We start from the raw sequence: 12,914 nt of genomic DNA, 5'->3' as shown, positions 1-12,914 counted from the left end.
GAGAACGTAGATCTGAGAGAAGGGGCGAGGCGGGAGAGAACGTAGATCTGAGAGAAGGGGCGAGGCGGGAGAGAGCAGAGATCTGAGAGAAGGGGCGAGGCGGGAGAGAACGTAGATCTGAGAGGCGGGGCGGGAGAGAACGTAGATCTGAGAGAAGGGGCGAGGCGGGAGAGAACGTAGATCTGAGTGAAGGGGCGAGGCGGGAGAGAACGTAGATCAGAGAGAAGGGGCGAGGCGGGAGAGAACGTAGATCTGAGAGAAGGGGCGAGGCGGGAGAGAATGTAGATCTGAGCGAAGGGGCGAGGCGGGAGAGAACGTAGATCTGAGAGAAGGGGCGAGGCGGGAGAGAACGTAGATCTAAGAGAAGGGGCGAGGCGGGAGAGAGCAGAGATCTGAGAGAAGGGGCGAGGCGGGAGAGAACGTAGATCTGAGAGAAGGGGCGAGGCGGGAGAGAACGTAGATCTGAGAGAAGGGGCGAGGCGGGAGAGAGCAGAGATCTGAGAGAAGGGGCGAGGCGGGAAAGAACGTAGATCTGAGAGAAGGGGCGAGGCAGGAGAGAACGTAGATCTGAGAGAAGGGGCGAGGCGGGAGAGAGCAGAGATCTGAGAGAAGGGGCGAGGCAGGAGAGAACGTAGATCTGAGAGAAGGGGCGAGGCGGGAGAGAACGTAGATCTGAGCGAAGGGGCGAGGCGGGAGAGAACGTAGATCTGAGAGAAGGGGCGAGGCGGGAGAGAACGTAGATCTGAGAGAAGGGGCGAGGCGGGAGAGAACGTAGATCTAAGAGAAGGGGCGAGGCGGGAGAGAACGTAGATCTGAGAGAAGGGGCGAGGCGGGAGAGAACGTAGATCTGAGCGAAGGGGCGAGGCGGGAGAGAACGTAGATCAGAGAGAAGGGGCGAGGCGGGAGAGAACGTAGATCTGAGAGAAGGGGCGAGGCAGGAGAGAACGTAGATCTGAGAGAAGGGGCGAGGCGGGAGAGAACGTAGATCTGAGCGAAGGGGCGAGGCGGGAGAGAACGTAGATCTAAGAGAAGGGGCGAGGCGGGAGAGAGCAGAGATCTGAGAGAAGGGGCGAGGCGGGAGAGAACGTAGATCTGAGCGAAGGGGCGAGGCGGGAGAGAACGTAGATCTGAGCGAAGAGCCGAGGTGGGAGAGAACGTAGATCTGAGAGAAGGGGCGAGGCGGGAGAGAACGTAGATCTGAGAGAAGGGGCGAGGTGGGAGAGAATGTAGATCTGAGAGAAGGGGCGAGGCGGGAGAGAATGTAGATCTGAGAGAAGGGGCGAGGCAGGAGAGAACGTAGATCTGAGAGAAGGGGCGAGGCGGGAGAGAGCAGAGATCTGAGAGAAGGGGCGAGGCAGGAGAGAACGTAGATCTGAGAGAAGGGGCGAGGCGGGAGAGAACGTAGATCTGAGCGAAGGGGCGAGGCGGGAGAGAACGTAGATCAGAGAGAAGGGGCGAGGCGGGAGAGAACGTAGATCTGAGAGAAGGGGCGAGGCAGGAGAGAACGTAGATCTGAGAGAAGGGGCGAGGCGGGAGAGAACGTAGATCTGAGCGAAGGGGCGAGGCGGGAGAGAACGTAGATCTGAGCGAAGGGGCGAGGCGGGAGAGAACGTAGATCTGAGAGAAGGGGCGAGGCAGGAGAGAACGTAGATCTAAGAGAAGGGGCGAGGCGGGAGAGAACGTAGATCTGAGCGAAGGGGCGAGGCGGGAGAGAGCAGAGATCTAAGAGAAGGGGCGAGGCGGGAGAGAACGTAGATCTAAGAGAAGGGGCGAGGCGGGAGAGAACGTAGATCTGAGCGAAGGGGCGAGGCGGGAGAGAGCAGAGATCTGAGAGAAGGGGCGAGGCGGGAGAGAACGTAGATCTGAGCGAAGGGGCGAGGCGGGAGAGAACGTAGATCTGAACGAAGGGTCGAGGTGGGAGAGAACGTAGATCTGAGAGAAGGGGCGAGGCAGGAGAGAACGTAGATCTGAGCGAAGGGCCAAGGTGGGAGAGAATGTAGATCTGAGAGAAGGGGCGAGGTGGGAGAGAATGTAGATCTGAGAGAAGGGGCGAGGCGGGAGAGAACGTAGATCTGAGAGAAGGGGCGAGGCAGAAGTGATTAGAGATCTGGGGGAGAATGAAGAGACTGAAAAAATAAAACTTCAGAGTTCAACTGAATTATCAGAGATACAGCAAATAGGGGGGAGGAGAGGAGGCATTTTATATACTTATATTATTACACCATCACCTGATACCTGCCCCGCATCCCACTGCTTGTCGCACTCAGATCTCCCCACACACGAAGCACAACTGGGGTGCTCTGAGAGGAGTAGCGTACCGCTGTCACATCGCAGACGCCAGGAAACACCACTCACAGTGTACCAGAGATGGTGGGTATCGGGTGATGGTGGGTATCGGGTGATGGTGGGTATCGGGTGATGGTGGGTAATCTAGCAGTTTCATGTGCGAGACCACCAGCCACATTCTGAGAAAGAAAGGAAGATGCTGGACCGCGGCTGAGTGGCCCAGGACCCAGGTGCAGAGAGGGGCTATATACTGTGACTTCAGGACAGTCACCATGCTCCCTTCTCACAGGCCTGCGCCTCATCCTGCCAGTGCCCGCATGTGTGTATACGTGTGATGGGGCAGGTCCCCTGCATTGTGCCAGTGCCCGCATGTGTGTGTATACGTGTGATGGGGCAGGCCCCCGCATTGTACCAGTGCCCGCATGTGTGTATACGTGTGATGGGGCAGGTCCCCTGCATTGTGCCAGTGCCCGCATGTGTGTGTATACGTGTGATGGGGCAGGTCCCCCGCATTGTACCAGTGCCCGCATGTGTGTATACGTGTGATGGGGCAGGTCCCCTGCATTGTGCCAGTGCCCGCATGTGTGTGTATACGTGTGATGGGGCAGGTCCCCCGCATTGTGCCAGTGCCCGCATGTGTGTATACGTGTGATGGGGCAGGTCCCCCGCATTGTGCCAGTGCCCGCATGTGTGTATACGTGTGATGGGGCAGGTCCCCTGCATTGTGCCAGTGCCCGCATGTGTGTGTATACGTGTGATGGGGCAGGTCCCCCGCATTGTGCCAGTGCCCGCATGTGTGTATAAGTGCGATGGGGCAGGTCCCCCGCATTGTGCCAGTGCCCGCATGTGTGTATACGTGTGATGGGGCAGGTCCCCCGCATTGTGCCAGTGCCCGCATGTGTGTGTATAAGTGTGATGGGGCAGGTCCCCCGCATTGTGCCAGTGCCCGCATGTGTGTATACGTGTGATGGGGCAGGTTCCCTGCATTGTGCCAGTGCCCGCATGTGTGTGTGTATACGTGTGATGGGGCAGGTCCCCCGCATTGTGCCAGTGCCCGCATGTGTGTGTGTATACGTGTGATGGGGCAGGTCCCCCGCATTGTGCCAGTGCCCGCATGTGTGTGTGTATACGTGTGATGGGGCAGGTCCCCCGCATGTGTGTGTATACGTGTGATGGGGCAGGTCCCCCGCATTGTGCCAGTGCCCGCATGTGTGTATACGTGTGATGGGGCAGGTCCCCCGCATTGTGCCAGTGCCCGCATGTGTGTATACGTGTGAGGGGGCAGGTCCCCCGCATTGTGCCAGTGCCCGCATGTGTGTGTGTGTGTGTATACGTGTGATGGGGCAGGTCCCCCGCATTGTGCCAGTGCCCGCATGTGTGTGTATACGTGTGATGGGGCAGGTCCCCTGCATTGTGCCAGTGCCCGCATGTGTGTGTGTACGTGTGATGGGGCAGGTCCCCCGCATTGTGCCAGTGCCCGCATGTGTGTGTATACGTGTGATGGGGCAGGTCCCCCGCATTGTGCCAGTGCCCGCATGTGTGTGTATACGTGTGATGGGGCAGGTCCCCCGCATTGTGCCAGTGCCCGCATGTGTGTGTATAAGTGTGATGGGGCAGGTCCCCCCGCATTGTGCCAGTGCCCGCATGTGTGTGTATACGTGTGATGGGGCAGGTCCCCCCGCATTGTGCCAGTGCCCGCATGTGTGTGTACGTGTGATGGGGCAGGTCCCCCGCATTGTGCCAGTGCCCGCATGTGTGTGTATACGTGTGATGGGGCAGGTCCCCCCGCATTGTGCCAGTGCCCGCATGTGTGTGTATACGTGTGATGGGGCAGGTCCCCCGCATTGTGCCAGTGCCCGCATGTGTGTGTATACGTGTGATGGGGCAGGTCCCCCGCATTGTGCCAGTGCCCGCATGTGTGTGTACGTGTGATGGGGCAGGTCCCCCGCATTGTGCCAGTGCCCGCATGTGTGTGTATACGTGTGATGGGGCAGGTCCCCCGCATTGTGCCAGTGCCCGCATGTGTGTGTACGTGTGATGGGGCAGGTCCCCCGCATTGTGCCAGTGCCCGCATGTGTGTATACGTGTGATGGGGCAGGTCCCCCGCATTGTGCCAGTGCCCGCATGTGTGTGTATACGTGTGATGGGCAGGTCCCCCGCATTGTGCCAGTGCCCGCATGTGTGTGTACGTGTGATGGGGCAGGTCCCCCGCATTGTGCCAGTGCCCGCATGTGTGTATACGTGTGATGGGGCAGGTCCCCCGCATTGTGCCAGTGCCCGCATGTGTGTATGTATACGTGTGATGGGGCAGGTCCCCCGCATTGTGCCAGTGCCCGCATGTGTGTGTGTACGTGTGATGGGGCAGGTCCCCCGCATTGTGCCAGTGCCCGCATATGTGTGTGTATACGTGTGATGGGGCAGGTCCCCCGCATTGTGCCAGTGCCCGTATGTGTGTGTATACGTGTGATGGGGCAGGTCCCCCGCATTGTGCCAGTGCCCGCATGTGTGTGTATACGTGTGATGGGGCAGGTCCCCCGCATTGTGCCAGTGCCCGCATGTGTGTGTGTGTACGTGTGATGGGGCAGGTCCCCCGCATTGTGCCAGTGCCCGCATGTGTGTGTGTACGTGTGATGGGGCAGGTCCCCCGCATTGTGCCAGTGCCCGCATGTGTGTGTATACGTGTGATGGGGCAGGTCCCCCGCATTGTGCCAGTGCCCGCATGTGTGTATACGTGTGATGGGGCAGGTCCCCCGCATTGTGCCAGTGCCCGCATGTGTGTATACGTGTGAGGGGGCAGGTCCCCCGCATTGTGCCAGTGCCCGCATGTGTGTGTGTGTGTGTGTATACGTGTGATGGGGCAGGCCCCCGCATTGTACCAGTGCCCGCATGTGTGTATACGTGTGATGGGGCAGGTCCCCCGCATTGTGCCAGTGCCCGCATGTGTGTGTATACGTGTGATGGGGCAGGTCCCCCGCATTGTACCAGTGCCCGCATGTGTGTATACGTGTGATGGGGCAGGTCCCCCGCATTGTGCCAGTGCCCGCATGTGTGTATACGTGTGAGGGGGCAGGTCCCCCGCATTGTGCCAGTGCCCGCATGTGTGTGTATACGTGTGATGGGGCAGGTCCCCCGCATTGTGCCAGTGCCCGCATGTGTGTATACGTGTGATGGGGCAGGTCCCCCGCATTGTGCCAGTGCCCGCATGTGTGTGTGTACTTGTGATGGGGCAGGTCCCCCCGCATTGTGCCAGTGCCCGCATGTGTGTGTATACGTGCGATGGGGCAGGTCCCCTGCATTGTGCCAGTGCCCGCATGTGTGTGTATAAGTGCGATGGGGCAGGTCCCCCGCATTGTGCCAGTGCCCGCATGTGTGTGTATACGTGTGATGGGGCAGGTCCCCCGCATTGTGCCAGTGCCCGCATGTGTGTGTATACGTGTGATGGGGCAGGTCCCCCGCATTGTGCCAGTGCCCGCATGTGTGTGTATACGTGTGATGGGGCAGGTCCCCCGCATTGTGCCAGTGCCCGCATGTGTGTATACGTGTGATGGGGCAGGTCCCCCGCATTGTGCCAGTGCCCGCATGTGTGTATACGTGTGATGGGGCAGGTCCCCCGCATTGTGCCAGTGCCCGCATGTGTGTGTATACGTGTGATGGGGCAGGTCCCCCGCATTGTGCCAGTGCCCGCATGTGTGTGTGTACGTGTGATGGGGCAGGTCCCCCGCATTGTGCCAGTGCCCGCATGTGTGTATACGTGTGATGGGGCAGGTCCCCCGCATTGTGCCAGTGCCCGCATGTGTGTGTGTGTACGTGTGATGGGGCAGGTCCCCCGCATTGTGCCAGTGCCCGCATGTGTGTGTGTGTACGTGTGATGGGGCAGGTCCCCCGCATTGTGCCAGTGCCCGCATGTGTGTGTGTATACGTGTGATGGGGCAGGTCCCCCGCATTGTGCCAGTGCCCGCATGTGTGTGTGTACGTGTGATGGGGCAGGTCCCCCGCATTGTGCCAGTGCCCGCATGTGTGTGTACGTGCGATGGGGCAGGTCCCCCGCATTGTGCCAGTGCCCGCATGTGTGTGTACGTGTGATGGGGCAGGTCCCCCGCATTGTGCCAGTGCCCGCATGTGTGTGTATACGTGTGATGGGGCAGGTCCCCCGCATTGTGCCAGTGCCCGCATGTGTGTATACGTGTGATGGGGCAGGTCCCCCGCATTGTGCCAGTGCCCGCATGTGTGTGTATACGTGTGATGGGGCAGGTCCCCCGCATTGTGCCAGTGCCCGCATGTGTGTGTGTACGTGTGATGGGGCAGGTCCCCCGCATTGTGCCAGTGCCCGCATGTGTGTGTACGTGTGATGGGGCAGGTCCCCCGCATTGTGCCAGTGCCCGCATGTGTGTGTATACGTGTGATGGGGCAGGTCCCCCGCATTGTGCCAGTGCCCGCATGTGTGTATACGTGTGATGGGGCAGGTCCCCCGCATTGTGCCAGTGCCCGCATGTGTGTGTGTACGTGTGATGGGGCAGGTCCCCCGCATTGTGCCAGTGCCCGCATGTGTGTGTGTACGTGTGATGGGGCAGGTCCCCCGCATTGTGCCAGTGCCCGCATGTGTGTATACGTGTGATGGGGCAGGTCCCCCGCATTGTGCCAGTGCCCGCATGTGTGTGTGTGTACGTGTGATGGGGCAGGTCCCCCGCATTGTGCCAGTGCCCGCATGTGTGTGTACGTGCGATGGGGCAGGTCCCCCGCATTGTGCCAGTGCCCGCATGTGTGTGTACGTGTGATGGGGCAGGTCCCCCGCATTGTGCCAGTGCCCGCATGTGTGTGTATACGTGTGATGGGGCAGGTCCCCCGCATTGTGCCAGTGCCCGCATGTGTGTATACGTGTGATGGGGCAGGTCCCCCGCATTGTGCCAGTGCCCGCATGTGTGTGTGTATACGTGTGATGGGGCAGGTCCCCCGCATTGTGCCAGTGCCCGCATGTGTGTGTATACGTGTGATGGGGCAGGTCCCCCGCATTGTGCCAGTGCCCGCATGTGTGTGATGGGGCAGGTCCCCCCGCATTGTGCCAGTGCCCGCATGTGTGTGATGGGGCAGGTCCCCCGCATTGTGCCAGTGCCCGTATGTGTGTGTGTATACGTGTGATGGGGCAGGTCCCCCGCATTGTGCCAGTGCCCGCATGTGTGTGTACGTGTGATGGGGCAGGTCCCCCGCATTGTGCCAGTGCCCGCATGTGTGTGTGTGTGTGTACGTGTGATGGGGCAGGTCCCCCGCATTGTGCCAGTGCCCGCATGTGTGTGTATACGTGTGATGGGGCAGGTCCCCCGCATTGTGCCAGTGCCCGCATGTGTGTGTGTACGTGTGATGGGGCAGGTCCCCCGCATTGTGCCAGTGCCCGCATGTGTGTGTGTATACGTGTGATGGGGCAGGTCCCCCGCATTGTGCCAGTGCCCGCATGTGTGTGTATACGTGTGATGGGGCAGGTCCCCCGCATTGTGCCAGTGCCCGCATGTGTGTGATGGGGCAGGTCCCCCGCATTGTGCCAGTGCTACATACACAAGACAGTAATAATAGTAGTAATATAAGGACAGCCGGCCACTCACCATTGCGGGAGATGTCAAACTCCACCAGCTGCATGAAATTGGCCACCTCTGGGGGGAGCCGCTGGATCTCATTATCGCTCAGGCCTAATTTCCTCAGATTCAGCAGCCGGAAGAAAGGCTGGACGGGGAGGAAGAGAGGGCACAGGATTAGGGACATGAGGAGACAGATAATACACATGACAGCCAATGGTGAGAATGTCACATATACAGCATGGGGGATCCACATAGCATTCTGGGTATATTACCACATTCACTATAGCGTCTTCCCTGCAGACTATTGCACTGTGCGATTTACACTAAACGTGAGCGTGTATCGGGATGGAGCCAAGTGTATTAGACCTGGACTATAGCGTCTTCCCTGCAGACTATTGCACTGCGCGATTTATACTAAACGTGAGCGCGCATCGGGATCGAATGCGGGTAAAAAACGCTCTCCCAAAAACTTTTTTCTCGTCATCATTATGGGGTATTGTGTGTCAAATTTTGAGGGAACAATGGAACGATGCTGTGGGAAAGGTGAAGCGCTGTGAATATTTTCCAGGTGCTCTGTGTCGTTATCATGGCACATCATTATCGCTAATTGGCGAATGTGCGCCAGGCTTTAGTACAGGTAGTGCTACAACGTTGCAGCCGCAGCTTTCGTTCTGTTCCGCTCTGTACACAGCCTCCGGCACACATACTACATGCGTGTGTCATATCAAATTAATCCTAAAATGCATATTCCTCAAAATAAAAAAAGTTGCCCGACATTGACATTGATCTACACGCGACCTGGCAGGTTACTCGCGCCATGCATCTCGCGCTGTGTGGCATAATGAGGGCAGAATAAAGATACACACACACATCACAGTATAACAGTGACCATTATTATATTATCCCCCCCGGAATCTGCCCCTCTCATACACTCCTGGGGTGGGGTAAGAGAGCAGGTTCATCACCACTGGCGACAGAGAACCGGTTCCTTCCCCCTTATGCGTTTCCTATCCCAGCCTTTGTTACTGTGAGGAAGAGGCCCCTGCGTGTGAGGAGAGAGGAGGAGGAGGACACGGATTCTCCAGGCTCATCTCATGGTTGCTGGTCAGGGTTTCCTCGTGAAGTTATTATCCGGGGAGCTCAGGGAACCACGGATTGGGGCGGGGGCACCCGTGGGTACAACATTGGTAAGGGGCAGTATAATAAGAGTCACGGAAGGAACAGGACAGGGGAAGGAGCATGGGACTGGGCAGGGGGGGGGGGGGGGGTAAGTTTCCGCAGCTTCCCATTGTAATCCTCATCTGATGCGCAGCCAAGTGCCAGCTATTGTTCTCTCCTGCGTGTGTCTATTGTTTGTTGGAAATAAGTAATGACGTACACGTACATCACAAGAACCACAGCAATAATGTATCAACGGATAGACTAGACGCCTACAAATGGTCAGCATACACTACATCGACAGGTGGTCGACACCGACAAGGTCAACATAAGGTTTTTCACTTTTTTTTTTTTTTTTTAAAGGACTTGATCATACTTTACCATTACAGTGGACATTGTGGGGCAATATAATGTTCCAAACGCAGCGAGCCATGCCACGGGACGCGGTACACTTATACGGTAACCGCGTCGGCATATGTTGACAAACACCAAAAAAAGAACCAATCCCAACCCAGAAGTGGGGTCCTGGCCCAGACCTAGTTATTTTCTATAAGAGGGTCTGGCTGGTTCCGTCTAATGGGAAGTAATCCGTATAAGCTGGACCGCACCGATTACAGTAACGCTCACTACTACTATAGATCCTGATTCCACGCATACAAGAGCTAACACTCTAATCCGTCACCAGCTGTCCCACTTATCCAAACCTAGGCAAGAGGCGCTGCAGCAGCAGGTGTCCAGCAGCCAGAGCAGTATCTGGGTCAGTCCGAGAGTAGAACACATAGTGCCACCACCCTGTCACATGTATAATATAATAATCTGCCCAGGCGCCAGTCGGCATAACGTCCTACATTAACGGTGCCCGGGATCCTCTACACCATGTGAGTAACACTTTGTGCAATAGACCTGGAGTGTGATCCATTATTTACTAGTACGCCGGAAAGAAAAATTAAACACATAAATACACACTAAAATAAATATATATTATATATACATACATACACACATACACACATACACACACACACACGGCGAGCAAGTATTAGAGCAACCCAAAGGAAGGCAACTAGCGTCACGCATGTGCCAGAATGCCCTCACTTCCTCCAGGACAGAGCTCAGAGTAGAAGAAAAGAGGACGAGAGATGAGACCATTGCAGAGAAGAGAGACGGGGGTTCCCCCAGCCCCCCGCAGGCAGCCATGCAAGCACAGGACAATAGGCAGATCACAGCACACAGGGAACAGCTGTGTCAGGTCAGCAGATTGTAAAGCCAGGCAGGGCCCAGGCTGGGGATTAGCACACACAGAGTAATGTCGCTGGCACCTGCCGTAACACTCACAGGCGGAATGCCACCGCGCCCACATTCTGTAACACTTCCTAAGGGACATCACCAGAATGGGACAGAAGTCAGACATCACCCGCAGCATAGGAATGGCAGATAATAAATTACCCGGATATGGCAGATCTGCTGCGGCAATATCACAGGTTATACACTGGTCCTCCAACCCGCAGTCCGAAAACATATAACATGTATCCAGCATAGAGACTATTTCGTGCCATTCACATCATTGCCTGCCCCAGTGAGCTTACACTCTACATTCCTAGAGGCAATTCCATCAGATAACCACTAGCCTCCCAGTGTACCTAAGTGGAGACCCAGCCAAATGCAAAGAGAACATGCAAACTCCAACCCGTAATCCCAGCTCTGGGAGGCAACAATACACACCACTGTGCAACCGCAGAATTGTCATTTGTAAACTATGATAACACTAACATTAATAACACACCCGCAAAGGCGATCGGAATCAGGTTTAGGACACAATCCCCGGGGGTCTGAATTTTTACACTAACCCAGAGACGTCCACATTGCTGCGGAGCCACTCTCCCCCATTCCTCCACATTGCTGCGGAGCCACTCTCCCCCATTCCTCCACATTGCTGCGGAGCCACTCTCCCCCATTCCTCCACATTGCTGCGGAGCCCCTCTCCCCCATTCCTCCACATTGCTGCGGAGCCACTCTCCCCCATTCCTCCACATTGCTGCGGAGCCACTCTCCCCCATTCCTCCACATTGCAGCGGAGCCACTCTCCCCCATTCCTCCACATTGCTGCGGAGCCACTCTCCCCCATTCCTCCACATTGCTGCGGAGCCACTCTCCCCCATTCCTCCACATAGCTGCGGAGCCACTCTCCCCCATTCCTCCACATTGCTGCGGAGCCACTCTCCCTCATTCCTCCACATTGCTGCGGAGCCACTCTCCCCCATTCCTCAACATTGCTGCGGAGCCACTCTCCCCCATTCCTCCACATTGCTGCGGAGCCACTATCCCTCATTCCTCCACATTGCTGCGGAGCCACTCTCCCCCATTCCTCCGGAGCCACTCTCCCCCATTCCTCCACATTGATGCGGAGCCACTCTCCCCCATTCCTCCACATTGCTGTGGAGCCCCTCTCCCCCATTCCTCCACATTGCTGCGGAGCCCCTCTCCCCCATTCCTCCACATTGCTGCGGAGCCCCTCTCCCCCATTCCTCCACATTGCTGCGGAGCCACTCTCCCCCATTCCTCCACATAGCTGCGGAGCCACTCTCCCCCATTCCTCCACATTGCTGCGGAGCCACTCTCCCCCATTCCTCCACATTGCTGCGGAGCCACTCTCCCCCATTCCTCCACATTGCAGCGGAGCCACTATCCCCCATTCCTCCACATTGCTGTGAAGCCACTCTCCCCCATTCCTCCACATTGCTGCGGAGCCACTCTCCCCCATTCCTCACATTGCTGCGGAGCCACTCTCCATTCCTCCACATTGCTGCGGAGCCACTCTCCCCCAATCCTCCACATAGCTGCGGAGCCACTCTCCCCCATTCCTCCACATTGCTGCGGAGCCACTCTCCCTCATTCCTCCACATTGCTGCGGAGCCACTCTCCCCCATTCCTCAACATTGCTGCGGAGCCACTCTCCCCCATTCCTCCACATTGCTGCGGAGCCACTATCCCTCATTCCTCCACATTGCTGCGGAGCCACTCTCCCCCATTCCTCCGGAGCCACTCTCCCCCATTCCTCCACATTGATGCGGAGCCACTCTCCCCCATTCCTCCACATTGCTGTGGAGCCCCTCTCCCCCATTCCTCACATTGCTGCGGAGCCACTCTCCCCCATTCCTCCACATTGCTGCGGAGCCTCTCCCCATCTCCTCCACATTGCTGAGGAAGCCACTCTCCCCCATTCCTCCACATTGCTGCGGAGCCACTCTCCCCCATTCCTCCACATTGCTGCGGAGCCCCTCTCCCCCATTCCTCCACATGCTGCGAGCACTCTCCCCCATTCCTCCACATAGCTGCGGAGCCACTCTCCCCATTCCTCCACATTGCTGCGGAGCCACTCTCCCCCATTCCTCCACATTTGCTGCGGAGCCACTCTTCCCCCATTCCTCCACATTGCTGCGGAGCCACTCTCCCCCATTCCTCCACATTGCTGCGGAGCCACTCTCCCCATTCCTCCACATTGCTGCGGAGCCACTCTCCCCCATTCCTCCACCTTGCTGCGGAGCCATCTCATTCCTCCACATTGCTGCGGAGCCACTCTCCATTCCTCCACATTGCTGCGGAGCCACTCTCCCCCATTCCTCCACATAGCTGCGGAGCTACTCTCCCCCATTCCTCCACATTGCTGCGGAGCCACTCTCCCTCATTCCTCCACATTGCTGCGGAGCCACTCTCCCCCATTCCTCAACATTGCTGCGGAGCCACTCTCCCCCATTCCTCCACATTGCTGCGGAGCCACTATCCCTCATTCCTCCACATTGCTGCGGAGCCACTCTCCCCCATTCCTCCGGAGCCACTCTCCCCATTCCTCCACATTGATGCGGAGCCACTCTCCCCATTCCTCCACATTGCTGCGGAGCCCCT

At 57.7% G+C, this 12,914-nt stretch overlaps 1 protein-coding gene across 6 annotated transcripts in view; it reads right to left on the bottom strand.

Moving 5' to 3' along the window:
- Positions 1 to 12,914, bottom strand: part of SCRIB (scribble planar cell polarity protein) — an 86,784-nt gene that overhangs the window by 55,022 nt on the left and 18,848 nt on the right. For all 6 annotated transcript variants that reach the window (XM_083145028.1, XM_083145031.1, XM_083145029.1 and 3 more), the window contains exon 2: positions 7,881 to 7,998. In XM_083145028.1, coding sequence (XP_083001154.1) covers positions 7,881 to 7,998 — 118 coding nt within the window. The remainder of the gene's footprint in view (positions 1 to 7,880; positions 7,999 to 12,914) is intronic.

This window comes from Crinia signifera, chromosome 5 (genome assembly GCF_055691185.1).
Source record: "Crinia signifera chromosome 5, ASM5569118v1, whole genome shotgun sequence".
NCBI lineage: Eukaryota > Metazoa > Chordata > Amphibia > Anura > Myobatrachidae > Crinia > Crinia signifera.
This window is presented reverse-complemented; position numbering and strand designations above follow the sequence as displayed.